Source organism: Trichoderma breve, chromosome 1 (assembly GCF_028502605.1).
Source record: "Trichoderma breve strain T069 chromosome 1, whole genome shotgun sequence".
NCBI classification, from domain to species: domain Eukaryota; kingdom Fungi; phylum Ascomycota; class Sordariomycetes; order Hypocreales; family Hypocreaceae; genus Trichoderma; species Trichoderma breve.
Genome location: NC_079232.1, coordinates 5,683,616 through 5,699,912, shown reverse-complemented (window position 1 = coordinate 5,699,912; position 16,297 = coordinate 5,683,616). Strand labels below are relative to the sequence as shown.

Below are 16,297 nucleotides of genomic sequence, written 5' to 3'. Positions count from 1 at the left end.
CACTCATTACTCAAGCGCTGTGCCCATTACGGAGAGTGTCTGTCTGTATGTATGTCTGTACGAACGTATACCATCCCATGTATGCGTAGGTATCGTTCCCAAGTTCGTCCTCTGGATATGTATATATACATGCGTGCTCGTCTCAACAGACATGTAGATTTACATGCCCTTGATCCGATGACCTTCTCTACCGCATCTCTCCTATGCAGTATCTATCGTATAATCATCTTGCATCCCTCTCTTCGCTTAGTACTGGCTAGCGGCGGCCTGGCAAGCCTTGAGCTGCTCAAGGTACCAGTTGCAGATCTGCATGTTGCCGCCGTTCTCGTCGAGGCACTTTGTAAAGTTCTGGGCGGCGCCAGCGCAGTTGTTGTACTGCTGGTTCTGCTGGGGGGCGGCCTGGGCCTGGACGGGAGCGGCGGGCTCGGAGGAGCCGCCGCTGAAGAGGCCGCCGATTGCGTGGCCGACGGAAGAGCCGATGGCGACACCGCTATATGAAGGGAATCCAGAGAGTTAGCTTATATGCTGTTTAAAGAGTGATTTGGTGTTGTGGTTTGTGAGTAGCCGAGGCAATTGGAGGTCCCGGAGATGGGGAAGTGCGCAAACTCCGGGGCAAAGCGCCGAGTCCATTTTGACATTGCGCAACACTTGGAAATCAAGCAAAAAGAGTATCATTTAGGGAATAAAAACGTACGCAGCAGTGCTGGCCATCTGGCCAAACAGTCCAGGGCCCTGAGACACCTGCTGAGGAGGCATCATGGCCTGGGGAGCGTGCTGCTGAGGAGGAGCGGCCATGGTGGTGGCAGGCCGGTGCTGCTGAGGGGCGGGAGCGGAAGCGGTAGGGCGCGAAGGGGCGCGGCCGACGGAGCGTTGACGAGGCATTTCTGCGGTTGTTTTGGGGTTGTGGTGAGGAAAGATGAAGATGTAAAAAAAGCGAGGTTTTGACAAATGGTCAAGTCGGAATTGGTGATGCTGGCAGAGGCTAGGCTGGAGGTTTTATGCGCGGCCAATGGGAGGGGCCGAGTTTCTGCTCGTGCAGCTAGAAAACTGCTAGTGCCTCGTTAGATGGATTGGATGCGAAAACCGGTCCAGCAGAAATTATGGCGAGAACATTCTACGCCTTTGACCAGTCTAGAACGATTGCTGTGTTTATAGACGAGATTCCGTTAATAGTTGGTCTTGGTGATTTATTTTCAATTCGTTTCCCACATTGTATGTAAAGAATATCGCAATCCTCCTCTTTAATAAAAAGACATTATGAAGGCCTTTGCGCATGATGTCCGCAGATGCCATCCTGAATGATTGCCATCCATCTCGTGCTACTAGATACAATCCTGTCCCATATTCTTTTCCCAATCTAGACCCTTGATCAAATGATGCTTTTAAATAAGGAGAAACCCTGAATAAAACCATTGCCGTTAAACGCCCTTATGCGCAAGTGTTCGTCACTAGCTAGCCATCAAGCACACGCTAAAAACTCTTGAAAAGAAAGTTGTTGCCGCAAGTCACCCCCATAGATCTCATTTTCGGCTCTTGCCCTTGCCCTTGCCTTTTGTCTTTGCCTTTTTGTTCTGGCTTGGTGACTCGTTAGTCTCTGAGCTGGCAGGCTGAGCAGCCTCTTCCGCGCTGCGCTTCTTGCTTTCTGCGGCCTTGAGAAGGGCCTTGGCGCGTTCCTCGGCAATCTTTTCCGCCAGCTTCGCGCTCAGAGTCTTGTTGTCGCTCTGTAACACAGTGATTAGCACCTCAATGAAGAGAGAACGAATGATGATGAGAGCGCAGAGGGGTGAATTACCAGATCCGCCTTGAGAATGCGCGCGGCTGCCTCCTGGTTGACGGTGAGCGTCCTCTTTGTCTCGGGTTCCTCCGCCGCCTTGATCTTTGCAAAGTACTGCTGAATCCGCTTAAGTTCAGCGTATACTGCGTGATTCTGCGCGTCGCCCCCTTGAACCTTGATGGATGCTGCGATGCGAGTTAGCCTATGCGAACCGTCAAATGATGTAGCAGCAGCGGGATCTCACAAAATAGTAAAGACTCGATAGCATATGCCGTCAGAGAAAAGAGTTTGGCGCGATCCAGCAGGGGCAGCTGTGAGGCCATCTCACTGATGTTTCCCAGCAAAGGCTCCAGCGCATCCTCCAGTTTATCCAGCTGGGAACCCAGCTTCCTCACGTCTGGCATAATAGTCGGTATGTCCGCCATGGTCGCAGGTGAGTCGCAGGCGAAGGAAGAAAGAAAACGAGGGTTTGCGACAAAGTGACACAGAAATAAAGACGAAACAATGCCCGACGCAGCTTTCTTCACTTTTTCATCTACAGTACGATAAGAATCGAAAAAGGTTGAAAAGTCCCTGGCGCCTTACGTTATCGGAAAATTAGTCACTTATCGGGGTACTTATCGTCTATCGGGGCACGATCCCACAGTGGGACCCCAGCGAGAAAAAAAGAACCCGGATACAATATACGGACAATTGGAACGGAAGCCGACCAAAGCTCGTTATCTACGCTCCTGCAATTCCTCCCCCCTCTATATCGCCCAAGGATACGAATTGCTCGCTCAACAGCCACCTTCATTGCCCACTTCCAGCGAAATTCACTGCAGATCGCCAAACCGCCGACCCTTTGCTTGAATCACCTCTTCACCAGTACCACTTTGTCGAAGTCCGAGGTCATAGCACGAGCACGAGCGAAATAGTCCATCCACATACGGGGACAGAACGAGACGCCGACTCCCAATCTTTCCACATATTCGAAATTCATCGTTTCAGCTGCAGCTCGCCGACGTTTCTCGGCAGTCTTCACGGTGGCGAGCTCAGTTCGACCGCGGCTATCCGCACGGATATGTCAGAGGCCCTCAGCATGGACTGGCGATAGCATCTGCCGAGGCCGGCGCTATGGCACGGTGGCATCGACCTCTGACAGCGGCAACAGCTCTTCTAAATCATCACACGGCTCCTCGTCTACCGAAGCGAACTCACGATTCTCCGTACCTAGGCCGTGGTCCAAAGCCCTCGGACCCGACTCTACAACCGCCAAACCGTCCTCGTCGTCTACGCCGAAATTCTCCGTGCCCTCGGTACTGCTCCCTCCCGAGGCCGCCAAATCGCCTTCAGTACACAAGATACACATCCTCGGAGATGATGAGAGATCAAGATTCATAGCCCATGCCCTGTCCGGTGTCTACGACTCTGTTGAGATGCTAGGGTGGAAGAGGAGCTCACTATCGCCGTTGGTATCACCTTCTTTCTCGTCAAAGTATCGCAACGTCTACAAGTCCCGTCACGGTGACCAGCGCAAGATGAAGCTTGAGCACGTGTCTGTAACGCCCAAAGCCATCACCAGAGATGACAATTCACACATCGATCAGCTGCTCGTAGCTGGCGCGGGACACGACGCAGTGGAAGCACTGCAATCTGTCAAGCACCGCATCGACAAGGACACGACGGTGTGCCTGATGACAGATGGGCTGGGCGTCCTGGAGGAGGTGAGGCAGCGGATTTTCCGTGGGACCGAATCGAGCCCTAGCTTCCTCCTTGGCCATATGAGCCACCGGTTGGCCTTTAACCGGAGCCAAGATTCGGTCAAGGAACTGCGGTTCGGGAAGACGCAGCTGACATTTGGTGATTTTGGCCGCGATGTGGAAAAGACGGAGACGAGGATGAACTTTGTCAAGGCCCTGCAGGGCGTCAAGGACCTCAATTCATCCCTAACGCCGTTTGACAAGTGGCTCCATTTCAAGCTCCCGTCAGTCATCCTGGATTCCGTTGTGGAGCCCGTGTGCGTCCTATTAGAGATCCCGTATGCCGGACTCTTGCGAAATCCTGCTGCCCAGCGGATGATGCACCGGCTGCTGACGGAGATTGTCTCGGTGGTGGATGCCATGCCCGAACTGGAGGGCTCCGCAGCGATACGCGACTTCATCCGCGGCAATCGGATCAAGCAGCTCATCTACAGCCGCATCATGGCGAGGCGGAGCGTCCCATCGGTCGAGCTGGAGCGGCAGATCCAAAACGGCCTGCCCACAGACGTCGACTACCTCAACGGCTTCTTTATACGGCGCGGCCACGAGCTGAGCATCCAGCTGCCCACCAACATCATGATGAGAGACATGATCAAAGCCAAGCACTCGCTGGCCATTGAGAAGCTCAATTCGTACGTGCCCGTCGAGGAGACGTCAGTGCCCAGCCACATGTCGTTTCGATATCGAACCTTGCCCGCTTCAAGCCGCGGCAAGCTCGTGTAAATTACATTTACTAGCCTGGACGGAACATGGAGTAAATCCACTTTTGTATACTTACTTTTTCCTATGTCTCTTTTTGTATTTGGACTTGAAGCATTAGCAACGGCGTGGGGGGAAAAGACAGGCTTTCTGTGTCGTCGGATGCTTGTACTGCAAAGGCACAGCATGGCACGACGTACACGAATGAAATACAAGATATCAATCAACATAGCGTATACTTCGTACATGCATCTGCACCTGCACCTGCACCTGCACCTTGAACACTACTCGTATAACACATACAGGACCGAATTACGAAGGATACGGCACCAGCGAATCGGTGTAGGAAACGTGGTGTAAGGTATCTCGCGTCCGAGGGCAGGCAATCTCCCCCTTGCCTTGACGCGCCCGTTTCGCGGTCGGCGATTTACGGCACTATATTCGAAAGTCCTTGGCGTGCAGTTGCGAATCGCCTTTTCGGCCTGAGCCGTGCCGGCACATTTCGATCCTACCCAAGTTAAAGGCTTGCGCAACAGACTTTTTAACATGCCTTAGCAAGGCTGCAATGCTACCTTATGAAGCCATACCCGCGTACATGTACATACACTGCAACTCTCGCCTCCCTTCGGACTCAAACTCCTGTCCGATGCAGCCGGCTTCAACGCAAATACTAGCTCGATACGTCACGATGGGCAGCTGAAAGACCGGGGGAACCAACCCAACCCATCTCGCCCATGGATGGACCAAGCGGGGTTGGCAAACCAACTCCATAGAGGCCTACAATATCATAGGTTGGAGTTAGTTCGCCGAGGTGCTCAACGCCAGTCCCGTGTCTCTAATTTACCCCATCATTTTATCCCTTGAGCTCTCCTTTCTTTTTTTTTTATTCGGCTTCACGAGAATTTCTCCTCCCCTTTCTCCTTCTCATTCTTTCTTTCTTTTCTTTACTTTTACATCACTTGGCTCCGTTGTAAAGCTTCTTGTATTTCCCCACCAGTTCTTGGGTGCGTGTAAGCTGAGCTCACTTACACACTTACACGCTTAATTTAGAGTTTGTCTGCCTCTACACAGCACATCTCTGAAAAAAAAGAAAAAAAATAAAAGGAGAGAGAAAAAAAGAAACATCATTACAACAGAAAGCTGGAAATCAATGATCATCATGTCTTCTTTCAAACCACTTTCCACATTTCCCCTCTTCTCCAGATTTCCCCCAGAGCTGCGCCTAAAGATCTGGCACGAGAGCTTGCCGGATCTGGACGGCATCACGTTACACAGCTACAAGAAGGGATGCTGGGGTCTCCGGGGCCTACCAAAATCAGAGGTCGATATTATACTCGACCAGATGGTTGTCATGGAAGAGGACACAATTGACTATGATTTCCGCCACGAGATGTTGGACCCTGTACAAGTTGAACTTCCCATGGCGTTTGTCAATCGCGAAGCACGCAGCGTTGCCTTGTCTTGGATGCGCAAGCGAGGCGTCGAGATGCGCTTCGACAAGGGTAGAAACTGCCACGTCTTTGAGGAGCGGTTCAACCCGAGACGCGATGCTCTCTTCATCACCCAAAACCAGTGGGATGACTTTTGCCTCGAGCCCTTTGATAGGCTCGCGCAGCCAGATCTCTCCAGTCTCACTGTCAAGAGCGATGCGGATCTCACACGCATTGCCATTCCTCACCCGACGGTTGGGACGGATTGCTCTTCGCTGGCCGAAGTGTTCCACTGGTTCCCTCATCTAGAGGTGCTGTTCGTCGTCTTGGACTTGAGAATAGACCCCAAGATTGAGATGCTGCTGAGGAAGGGAGACCGCAAGCAGGCCAAGGCCCGTATGCAGAACCAACAGTGGGTAGTTGAGGATGCTGAAGAAAGCACGCTGGTCTGGAACGGTGCGAATCGTCGCTTCCAGTGGCAAGGCAGTGCTGGCTTGGGCAATACAGCGCTGTATAGAAGGATGGAGGAGGTGGCTAGAGAGATTCGTGGGAGGCTTGTGGCGAGGCAGACTGGAAGCTTCAAGATCCAGCCTGTTTACGCCGTCAAGGGATGATGACATGAACGTGTTTTGGATTGATTGATGGTGGATGGTGACTTTGATTCATGTTATGGGCTTTATGGATTGGGATTGGGATTGGCATAGGACTAGGTTATAATTGGGATGGGATGGGATGGGATAGCATGGCATTGATATCATTTGGCAGCGGATGTTAATCTTGGGGTTTTCTTCTTCTTCTTTTCTTCTCTACTTCTTCTTCTTCTCATTATTATTTTAGCATTTAGCATCTTTTTTAGGGGGTATGCATGACTTTAACGATTCGTATTAGTCGAGATGAAGCAATGCTCTTCTCTTGTCCTTTTCCTCCACTTACAAATTCATTGACCGAGGCTATATGGTTCGATGATAAATTTGTCAAGTGGCGTCATCTGCCGTGGCCACAGTAGCAATCAATACTACATGCAGCACAGATGGATACATGAATACCACCTCCTACCTGTGATTCGTATTGCCGCTCCCCCACTGAGTGTTGTTGATTGTGTGATATCTCAAATGTTCCCTGCAGCTATTCCCACCTTCCAAACTCGTCCCGTAGCTACCTATATTATAGCTGTTATAGCTGTTATAGCTGTTATAGCTGCTATAGCTGCTATAGCATTGGATGCGACCACCATACATTTGCCCAGTATACGGATCACGTGCGGGCAGAGCTACCCCTCCAAAAAGAGCCGCTGAACAAATTACCAAAGCTGTGCCTGCCGAAAAAAAGGCCCCGCAGCACGATGACGACTGTGTAAACTTTTGAATCCATACAAGACAAAAGGGCAGCTTTTCGACATGGACGAATCAGAGCTGGAACAGGTCAGTTTGTTTGATATTTCTCCCTTCTTTTCCTCCCTTTGATATTGTACATTAAAGTTCAAGCTCTCATACCAAAGTGTGCAGATCCGGAAAGCTCGTCTTGAGCAGCTCAAGGCGCAGGGAGGCGGTGGTGGAGGCTCTCGCAATGGCGGAGCTTCAGGCCAGGACGGAGAGAGACAGAGACAGTGAGTCACTAGACTGGAAAGAGACCAAAAACGCAGCTAAACGAAACACAACCCAGACAAGCAGACGAAGCCCGGCAGCAGATGCTCAACCAGATCCTCCACCCCGAGGCTGCTGACCGTCTCGGCCGCATCCGACTCGTCAAGGAGCAGCGCGCAATCGATATCGAGAACCGGCTCCTCACGCTGGCGCAGACGGGCCAGCTGCGGCAGAAGGTGACGGAGGCGCAGCTCAAGGACCTGCTGACGGCCGTGGCGGACAACCAGGAGCAGGAGAAGATTGTTGTAAGCAGGCGAAAGGGCTGGGACGACGACGATGATGACTTGTTGGATTTGTGAGCGAGTACTGAACGGGGGTTTTCTTATTTTTCCCCCGATTCTTTTTACTATGGTAATGACTACCTACGCGTACCTATTCATCTCCTAGTTTTTTTGGTTGTTTAATCTTACAAAAGGTACAAAGTCTGTTGAACGTGCATGGAATAAGGCAACGTGCATGGAACAAGGGGAGAGGCAAGAAAAAAAGATGATTGAAAAAAAGAAAGAATGGGGGAAAATAGTACACAGCTCATGGGGGCTACATGTCAAGATGGCCTCGACAGTCATCAAAGCCATCAAAACCAGAAAGAAAAAAAAGGAGGAAGAGAGAAGAGAAAACAACTCTCAATTGAGACACAACCACCATGGTGTATCATACACATGACACTCGTCAAAACCCATTGGCTCGCATCTCCTTGAGCCGCTTCTTCTCTTCCCTCTCCCGCTTGCGAATCTCTCGCAGGTCCGGCGGCTGCTCAATGCCCAACTCCCGCCTCAGGTCATCAACGTCTCGCTCCAGCTCCTCCTCCCAAAAGACGTTGATAATCTCCTTGCTACGCACGCCGTTCTTGACTGCCCATGGCATGTACACGCTGAAGAAGCGGCGCCTCTCGGCCGGCTTGAGCGTCGCCACGGCCAGCATGCTCAGCCCCGTCATGGGAATCAGCGTGTTGGCAAACTCAAAGGCCTTGAGCGCAACCTCGCCCTCGCGCACGGTGGGCAGGCCCGTCAGCGCGTGATAAAAGTCGTGGCACTCGCGGTACCGCTGCATCACGTAGGCACACTCCTCGTCGTCAATGTACCGCACCGGCGACCGAGTGTCTGGAGACACGCCCTCGCGGTCCAGCCAGGAGACGTAGGCGCGGCCGACGGAGTTCTCCGGCAAGGCGCGCAGGGCCGGGATGCTGAGCGTCTTGGAGCTGATTCGCGGACGCAGGCGAAGGATTCGACGGCCTGTGGGATGGGCCAACATGGCGTCGCGGAGGCGGTAGATGAAGTAGGGGGTCGCCGTGGCCTCGCCTAGGGTGGCTATGAGATCTGCGATTTCGTCAGAATCTTGTTCATTTGTATGTGTGTGCGCGTGCCATGTTATCTGTCATGTGTCATGTTCTATGTCTCTACCCATCTCTCCATATCTCGTCCATCCTCGCTTTCTCTTCTTGCTCATCATCCGACTCTCTCGCCTTCTTTCTCCTCAACTCGAGGGGGAGGCAAGGGGGTTGTCTCAGCCGTCATACAAATCCTGCAAAAGCGGACCCGGCATTGTTTGCTTTTTCAACCCCAAGGCCATGTAAGATAGCTGAAAGGCAAGAATAGACAGGCAGAAGCCAGGGGAATCGGGGGGAGCTAGGAAACCAGCAGGGGAGGGGGGGAAAAGAAAGAGAGGTGAGGGAACAGCGTAACAGCGTATACTATCGGCTTAGCGTAGCACCTGCAAGGGAAGGATGAGGGGTCAAGAAGAAGCAAAGTGAAGAATATCGTATCAAAAGTCAAGGCGTACCAGCACGGTAGGGATTCAGCAGCGACATGATGCCAGATCCGAGCGCCATGCCTGCTTGCTCGATCCTGGTCAAGGGCACATGGCCGGGATACTTGGGCGGAGGCCGGTTGAGTGCAGAGAAGCTGCGAGCCGTGGCACTTGCGGCCGGTCTCGTGGCCGTCGAGGAGCGGCAGATTGCATGTCGTGAGCGTGATGATGGTGTTATTGGTGTTGGTGACGGCGATAGCGATACCAGGGCCGGCGCTGTCGAGGCCGAGAGCCAGCTCGAAGACGAAGCCGCTGCTCGGAGCCCAGACCGGGCTCTCACCAGAGGCGCTTCCATTTCCGTCTTTTGCTGCAGGGCTAGTGCAGCAGGATGCGGTGCGTTGTGAGCGGCTGAAAATAGAACGAGTACTCGTACAGACGCTCGCAAGATGAAGGGGGAGGAAACAAGGCAAACAACCGATCAACGGAATTCGCCCGCCTTTGGTGCTCCGGCAGTCCCCTGTCGCGGTGTCTCTTGTCTCGCACACCACCCAATTCACTCTCCAGCCGCACTCTTGCGTCTTGTAATTTCAAACGAGGGATACGAGGGGCTTGACAATGTCTCCCATTGGACGCCTGAGCGATAACTCGAGGTCGGCCAAAACAACTCAGGAATCAAAAAAGAGACGGATGAGGTTGGATTGAGGACCAAGATTTTGGGCCGATCGGATGACTGCCGGTCCAGGAACTAATAATTTGTGGGGGGGGGGGATTCCATCCATACTAGACTTGATTTTGGTTGATCAGTTCATTCAGCCACCGACGAGATAAAGCCGGAGGAGTGTGTGTCTTGTTATTGTTATTCCGCATGATCAGACCGAGAGGCTTGCATTTGTGCTCCCACATGTGATTCTCGCGCTGATGTAGTACCAACTTTGTGCGTGAATCAAGTTCAATGGTATTAAGTAGAGTCTACCTAATACCACCAGCAGCAATGGCACCAGAAACCGGGTAGTTGTGAGCCCATGTAAACAACTTTTGGCCCGCAGAGTAAGCTTCTCACTCTATGTAAGACATCAATGGTAGCATCCTGCTCTTGTCAGGCACACTGCGATCCTAATCTCCGCGCTGATTCACTCACTCACACAAAAGCACATGTCGGCTCAAAGATGGGCGCGCTCTGACAAGCTGAAAGGATACTTGCTTTTGCTTTTGCTTGCTCTCACGCAAGCGCCCAGGGAAAAAAAAGCCACTCGGAACGACAACTGCAAGGTTCATGCTCTTCTCATTTCCACAGCATCAAGCACAGACGTTTCTGGCCCCTCCTCACAACGAATTGATTTGCCGGCAAAAGTTCTCATGCCCGGCAGAACGAAAAAACGAGTGGACAGGAATAGATGGAGGAGAACCCCACACGCATGTGGGAGCACAAATCTAAACCTGCCACACATGAGCAGTCCTTAGTTTCTGGGCGCATAATCTGTGTAACACAATGACCTGTCTGGATGACTTGTACTTTTCGTCCCCTTGTTCATTTTTGAAGAGGGGGGACAGAGAGGAAGAGGAGAAAAAGAGAAAGGCTTTGGGCTGGCCTTCGTTAGGTACCTACATTGCTTGGATTGTTGAGATCTCTCCCCGTGCCTCTAAATGGGCAATGTAAGGCCTCATGTTCGAGAATAGCTGTAACAAAATATCGTAGAATGAATAACCGTATGTTAATGAAGTTGTATGCCTCTTCCCCCTCCTCACTTTAGGAAATAGGTACGATAACAAGCTGCAAGCCAGTCTTTTAGCTACCTGTACACAGCATCAAACGTAGCAGCCATCTGCCGGTGGCTTGGAAAAATCCAGGCACGCGTTTGGTGTGCTGCCACAGCATCTGGATACATGCGTCTACATATCGCAGAGGTATAGTTACGTCTCAACCCTCTTTTCCTACGGCGCTTCAGCAGGAATCCCCGTGTAGTTCATCTTGTCCATAATGTTGCTCTAGTAATTTCATTGGAGTGGCTGACTGCGTCTTATTGCCTCTTTTCCTCCGTGGATTTTGACTGCCAAATCATCCCCGCGGCAGCTGGATAAGACGTCAGTTTGTTTGCTACTCGCAGCCTCGCTACTCTCCGTCATATCTTCAATCCTTTCTCTTTTTGTTTCTAGCTGCTTCAGCGCGGGAACTTGCACCAGAAATAACCTTTTGCTCTCTCCCCCTCTCCTTTCGTGTGCTCCCCCTCCCCACCCATTCTCCCAGTCAACGACGTATCCCGTGTAACTCGTTCTCGAACACAGCAGCAAAGTCTTGTGCTCCAGTGTGTTATTCCTCGAAGCCTTGACTGGGAATACTTGTTCCATCAACGGAGCCTTCTGAAGGGATCACTTGGGTGCATAAAAGGAGCCCTCGACTCCTGTCCTGGTCCTCGATGTTGTCCTGAGCAGAGCCAGATATAAGGCAGCTATCAGCGATAACAGCTCAACTACCAGACTTTAGGTACCCAGGCAGTTGCAAACGCGAATACGAAACAACTGCAAACGCAGCAGCAAACGGAAAAAACAGCAGCTGCAATTCCCATTGCTTTTTTTTTTTTCTCTCTTCTGCTCCTTCCTATTTATTCTCCTTCTTCACCCCCTTCCTTTGTCTCCTCTCTTCTCTCTTTTCACCCTTTAAAGCTCTTTCATCTTTCTGGATGATTTGCAGCATCTGCGCAGGCTTTGAACATGCCTATGATATTTTCAGAACACATGGAGCAATACGATCTCGAAATCGTGTTTCCTCGAAATGCGAACTTTGTGGTACCGTATCAACGGACAGAGGTCGAGTACGTAGATGATTGTGTTTCATTCCATTCCAGCCATGTCTTTCTGCCGCCTCTGCTGACTCTCTCTTCCTTCGTTGCCCATCTCTAGCATCGTCGTCATCCATGGTCTCAACATTGAGGCCAATTACTATGTGCACAGAGACACCTGGTCCTACTGTGGCAAGATGTGGCCCAGGGATATCCTTCCCAGCTGCTTTGAAAAGCGTTGCCGCGTCATGCTCTTCTCCTACAATGACGGCCTCTCCGTGAATGACGAAGACACTCGCTTCATCAAGCATTGTGATCGGCTTCTTCGACTTCTCATGGAGAACCGACTTGACGACCCTACTCGACCAATCGTCTTCATCTGCCACGACATTGGTGGGATTATCGTCAAAGAGGTTAGTTCCAGGACCGACCCTTTCTTTGTAGAAGCAACTCAAAAGAGTTGGCAGCTAACGTTGCATTTTGCAATACTCAATGTAGGCATTGGCCAAGGCCCATTTGGACAAGACCGGCACCATCCATATCATTGATCAGTGCACTCGCATGCTAGTCTTTTTCAACACTCCTCACCACAACGTTGCCAAGTCTGTGCGAAACATTGCCAGCGCTGCCGTCCGTCCCACGCCTCCTGAGGTCCTTGACATGCTTGACAAGGCATGCAACGAGCACGTTGAACGCATCGCACCTCTGGAGAACCGAGGCCGTCTCTACCGTCGACGTGTGGTCATCAACTTCCATGGTACTAACTGGTACCGCGGCAAGCATCTCGTATGTTAGTCCCCTGACACCATTTCTCCCTTTTCAAGAGCAAGCCGACTAATTGATTAACCTCTTTTGTCTCAAGCTTGTTGAAAAGGAAGACGCCGTGATAAATGCCAGACCCGAATATTGGGAGAAGCATTTCGCCATCTACGGCGATCACACGTCCATTTGCAGGTATCCAAACAGCGAGGACATCACCTGCGAGACTGTTCTCAAGACGATTGGCCTCAACACCTATCTTGCCTTGCGTATGTTCCCTACTCTCGAAATTATCCACAGGGCGAAGTTTCGCCTTTGAAGGATACACTGTCCCAGAAACCAAAAGGAGCACCCACTAAGTTACCTAGAAATGGATTGCTAGACGCGAAACATTTGCGAACGCGAGCTCTTCGGCCGCCTTTTATACCGTCGCCCCGTCACTCGTCTGGGCTTGCTATTTGGGATTGATTTAATCAAGGCGAACAGGCAGTTACATAGATTGATTCGTTGCACTCGTTTGATGATAAGTAATTGGTAGTTTTGGGCGTTTAGCTAGTGCTTTTGGAAGGGTAGTAAAACTAAATGAGACTGACGCTTTTCAATACTGCTGCCGCCGTGATCGTGTCAATTGCGTACGCTACCATGACTGTACTTTCATCTTTTTTTTTCATCTTTTTCTTTTTCAATTTTCAATCCATTTTCCCCTTGTATCACCCGTGACACGTGGCTCTTGCCAATTCGTTCTCTTTATTCCTGCTTCTTGGGGTGCATCCGTGTAACCACGAAACCAAAACACAGGCACAAGACGCACTACGAAATGCCAACACTCAGCCTCCAAATTTCAACTTTCACCTTTCCAAGTAAACTACCTACTTGAACAAGGCTGCAATCTGTTCAATTCAAACTTTTCTTTGGCTACGATTAAATCTAGTCAACACAGAGGAACCGCCAACATAGAGAGCTATTGATCGCTGTCAGCTGTTATCAAGCTGCAGCAAAGACCGCTTCTGGTAGATCCTCCTCACTGAACGTTACCGACACTCCATTATTAAAACACACGATTTTATTGAGCCTGCTAATGCTGTGTTCCCTAACAGCAAATTACCTGTACCTGAACCGAAAGGTGTCTATGCCCTGATGCATCTACGCCCAGACGCATCTTTCATCATTACAAATTCCAAGTAATAGTCAAGATCTCAGCCGCAAAAGATCGCCCTCGTTATTCCATAGACACGCTTTCCCACACGCCGGAGGACCCGTTCCCAAAGAATTCAATTTTAAACCATGCCTAAGTCACTCTTCACCAGTAATCATCGGGAGACCTTTCCCGGTGATGGACAAGACCGAGTACAAGACCCAGAACGAAACAACCAAACTGTTCTAGCATCAGCATCAAGAATAGCACCGGTCAGCGAAAGAGAGTATGATGGAGCCATACATCACCAATGCAATTGTAAGTGGCCTGTTTCTTTTGAAGTTGGCCATGGTAGGCCTGACTTGTACTGAAGACAACACGGCGCCCGTGTAAGCAGACACGGGCGACAACAGCGAAGAGTGGTCCCGGAGGAAACCATAGCTGCCATCATCTTGGAACAAGTAACGACGAGGCTGCTGAAACATGAGCAGCGTGTTGAGGCGCGCCATGTTCAGCTCGCCATACGCGAATCGCTCGTCGATTTGGCCATTGAGTTTGCCGTGATCACGGAGTATCCGCTCGACAAACTCCTGCCAGTCGTCAAAGTCCATGTCATCCGGCAACAGCTTGCTTGCTTTTGCGATGCGAAAGTCGCTCTCGTGTGCAATAAGAGCTATATACGAGTACACGAAGCCCATCGCGCACTTCCAAAGCTTGCTGTGCTCGCAAGGCTTGCGTTTCGAGAATCGCGTTTGGCGTCGTACAAGCCCTGCAGCCCGAAGCATCTGAAACTCAGGACCATAGGAGCATCTTTTAGGGCACTCAAGATGTTCTAACCAGAACTGAGGATCGAGAAGATACCTTGGGAATGGTTTGACGAAGATCTTGCCTTTGGTCCAAAGGAGGTGTGTATCCATCTTCTCGGTTACGAAGATCTCGAGACCAAGAGCCTCCTGATGGTGGAGAGCTTGCGGAGGCTTGGCCTTGCCAAGGATGGAGAAGTAAGGCGACGCTTCCGCCAATCGCTCGATATTGAGATCATGCTTCAAGAAGTGTTGAACCCGGTTGTGTGGTACACCTACCCAGGCCGGTCCATTGCGGAAAGAAGCAGGTAGCATGCGTCGGAGCTCGCTTTCGGTGAGACGAGTCTCTTCCTGCTTAAGGGGGTCAGCAAAAGACACCTTCTAGTCATTGTTATCAGTGACATAACATTGGAAAGTGGATGTGAAGAATGAGATTATCTGTGCGAAGACTTACCTTTTTCTCAGTCTCAGTCGGAGTTGGGGATTCCATCGTTTTTGAATGCTGTTGATGCATATTATCAAAAAGTCAACGGACGACAAAAGTGATCGAAACGAAGCGACAACTAGAAGCGCTCCAGACACAGCTTTATAACAACAGACTACCTAGGTGGCATCGGCCTAGTAAAGGAGAGACAAAGGACGGCGGCCCAGACGATTGACAGGGCACAAGTACGGCGAATAAGAGACGGCCAGCATTTGAGACCAGGCAGTCAGCATCGCGAGACGCGGCCTCGGTTCTATTGGAGCTTCACTTTACTGCTTTTCGCACTATCCGGTGGCTTGCTTTAGGAGATGGAAACAAAATACATCATTGTCTCTAAATAATTACACCACGTGCGACACCTAGGAGCGGCACAGACGACGATCAGCACCGAGAACCCGGTATCCAGAGCTGTGCTCACATTCACTAAAGGGATGATGAGCTGATGGCGAAGCTCCAGCCCCCCTAGCCGCAGCATCTCGACCGGCTCCTCTCGCTACCTTTGACTAAGTGGCCTAGTCTTACTGCCTCTGTCTCGAAGCGATCCGTGTTCATTGGCGTTCTCGGCTGGTTGGCGGACGTGTTTAGCTGAGTTTTGGGGCCCATCCTTGCCGCCTGACGGTGCTAATACAAGTAGTAATATGCTACAGCAAACAGACCAGCAAACTGAAACTTGCAAACCAGGTCGATTGAAGCCCGACGTCAGTAGCCAAGCCCGACAGCCCTGTCTCATCATTCCGTGCCCCGGATAGCCTCTTCTCCCCTGTCCAGCAGGGGTTGAAAGCCACTTTATGAGTGCTTGTACAGGTACGAAGAGTACTCAAGCACTTGTCTGCCAAGAATTCTTGCATTCACACCCTCTCTCTCAGCCTCCGGGACTTTAGATCCAACCCGCGCAGAACATAACCCACAATCCCATCACAGACAAGCAGGCTGCATATGCCGGGCCGCCCTCCTAATGTCTCGAAATTACCGCTTTCTGGCGGTGTGACGGGATGGGGGTGGCTGCCGTCCTACTAAGACACCCTCATGTGTGCCGTGCGCCGCACCGCAAAAGAAGAAAGGTCACGGAAGAGAAAAATATGCTGGGGGCAGCACCTTACGATAAGTGGGTGTACATGTAAGAGAGGGCCAGATTCATCCGAGAGAGATCGGGTGCGGGTCAGTCCTGGCGATGAGAGCAAAAATGCCCGATGCTCATGACCGTCGGCCGCACCTACGAGACATCAAGAGCGGCTTGTGCGAGGGCGGCTGGCGCAAAGCCTTGCTCGTAAGTGTGTTCGTGTCTCATTATCATTATCTAGGTCA

The 16,297-nt window shown here is 51.2% G+C and overlaps 9 protein-coding genes across 9 annotated transcripts; 5 read left to right on the top strand and 4 right to left on the bottom strand.

Moving 5' to 3' along the window:
* Window positions 1-246: 246 nt before the first annotated feature.
* On the bottom strand, window positions 247-882 carry T069G_01681 (uncharacterized protein; the record flags this gene model as incomplete). The annotated part of the gene is made up of 2 exons (XM_056168891.1): window positions 247-490; window positions 695-882. The coding sequence occupies 2 exons, from the start codon at window positions 880-882 to the stop codon at window positions 247-249; spliced, it is 432 nt and encodes a 143-aa protein (XP_056034207.1).
* Window positions 883-1,520: 638 nt separating this feature from the next.
* Window positions 1,521-2,199, bottom strand: T069G_01680 (sas10/Utp3/C1D family domain-containing protein; the record flags this gene model as incomplete). The annotated part of the gene is made up of 3 exons (XM_056168890.1): window positions 1,521-1,721; window positions 1,793-1,959; window positions 2,019-2,199. The coding sequence occupies 3 exons, from the start codon at window positions 2,197-2,199 to the stop codon at window positions 1,521-1,523; spliced, it is 549 nt and encodes a 182-aa protein (XP_056034206.1).
* A 79-nt stretch (window positions 2,200-2,278) lies between these two features.
* Window positions 2,279-4,239, top strand: T069G_01679 (ketopantoate reductase panE/ApbA domain-containing protein; the record flags this gene model as incomplete). The annotated part of the gene is made up of 2 exons (XM_056168889.1): window positions 2,279-2,314; window positions 2,692-4,239. 2 exons carry the CDS (start codon window positions 2,279-2,281, stop codon window positions 4,237-4,239), a joined length of 1,584 nt encoding a protein of 527 aa, XP_056034205.1.
* A 1,135-nt stretch (window positions 4,240-5,374) lies between these two features.
* T069G_01678 (uncharacterized protein) lies at window positions 5,375-6,259 on the top strand (the record flags this gene model as incomplete). Its single annotated transcript, XM_056168888.1, has 1 exon — window positions 5,375-6,259. One exon carries the CDS (start codon window positions 5,375-5,377, stop codon window positions 6,257-6,259), a length of 885 nt encoding a protein of 294 aa, XP_056034204.1.
* A 783-nt stretch (window positions 6,260-7,042) lies between these two features.
* On the top strand, window positions 7,043-7,587 carry T069G_01677 (double-stranded DNA-binding domain-containing protein; the record flags this gene model as incomplete). Its single annotated transcript, XM_056168887.1, has 3 exons — window positions 7,043-7,066; window positions 7,151-7,251; window positions 7,308-7,587. 3 exons carry the CDS (start codon window positions 7,043-7,045, stop codon window positions 7,585-7,587), a joined length of 405 nt encoding a protein of 134 aa, XP_056034203.1.
* Window positions 7,588-7,957: 370 nt separating this feature from the next.
* T069G_01676 (coenzyme Q (ubiquinone) biosynthesis protein coq4 domain-containing protein) lies at window positions 7,958-9,095 on the bottom strand (the record flags this gene model as incomplete). Its single annotated transcript, XM_056168886.1, has 2 exons — window positions 7,958-8,604; window positions 9,068-9,095. The coding sequence occupies 2 exons, from the start codon at window positions 9,093-9,095 to the stop codon at window positions 7,958-7,960; spliced, it is 675 nt and encodes a 224-aa protein (XP_056034202.1).
* Window positions 9,096-9,114: 19 nt separating this feature from the next.
* Window positions 9,115-9,438, top strand: T069G_01675 (uncharacterized protein; the record flags this gene model as incomplete). The annotated part of the gene is made up of 1 exon (XM_056168885.1): window positions 9,115-9,438. One exon carries the CDS (start codon window positions 9,115-9,117, stop codon window positions 9,436-9,438), a length of 324 nt encoding a protein of 107 aa, XP_056034201.1.
* A 2,570-nt stretch (window positions 9,439-12,008) lies between these two features.
* Window positions 12,009-12,889, top strand: T069G_01674 (uncharacterized protein; the record flags this gene model as incomplete). Its single annotated transcript, XM_056168884.1, has 3 exons — window positions 12,009-12,224; window positions 12,310-12,597; window positions 12,674-12,889. 3 exons carry the CDS (start codon window positions 12,009-12,011, stop codon window positions 12,887-12,889), a joined length of 720 nt encoding a protein of 239 aa, XP_056034200.1.
* Window positions 12,890-13,863: 974 nt separating this feature from the next.
* T069G_01673 (uncharacterized protein) lies at window positions 13,864-14,998 on the bottom strand (the record flags this gene model as incomplete). The annotated part of the gene is made up of 3 exons (XM_056168883.1): window positions 13,864-13,945; window positions 14,009-14,889; window positions 14,963-14,998. The coding sequence occupies 3 exons, from the start codon at window positions 14,996-14,998 to the stop codon at window positions 13,864-13,866; spliced, it is 999 nt and encodes a 332-aa protein (XP_056034199.1).
* Between the last annotated feature and the right edge of the window lie 1,299 nt (window positions 14,999-16,297).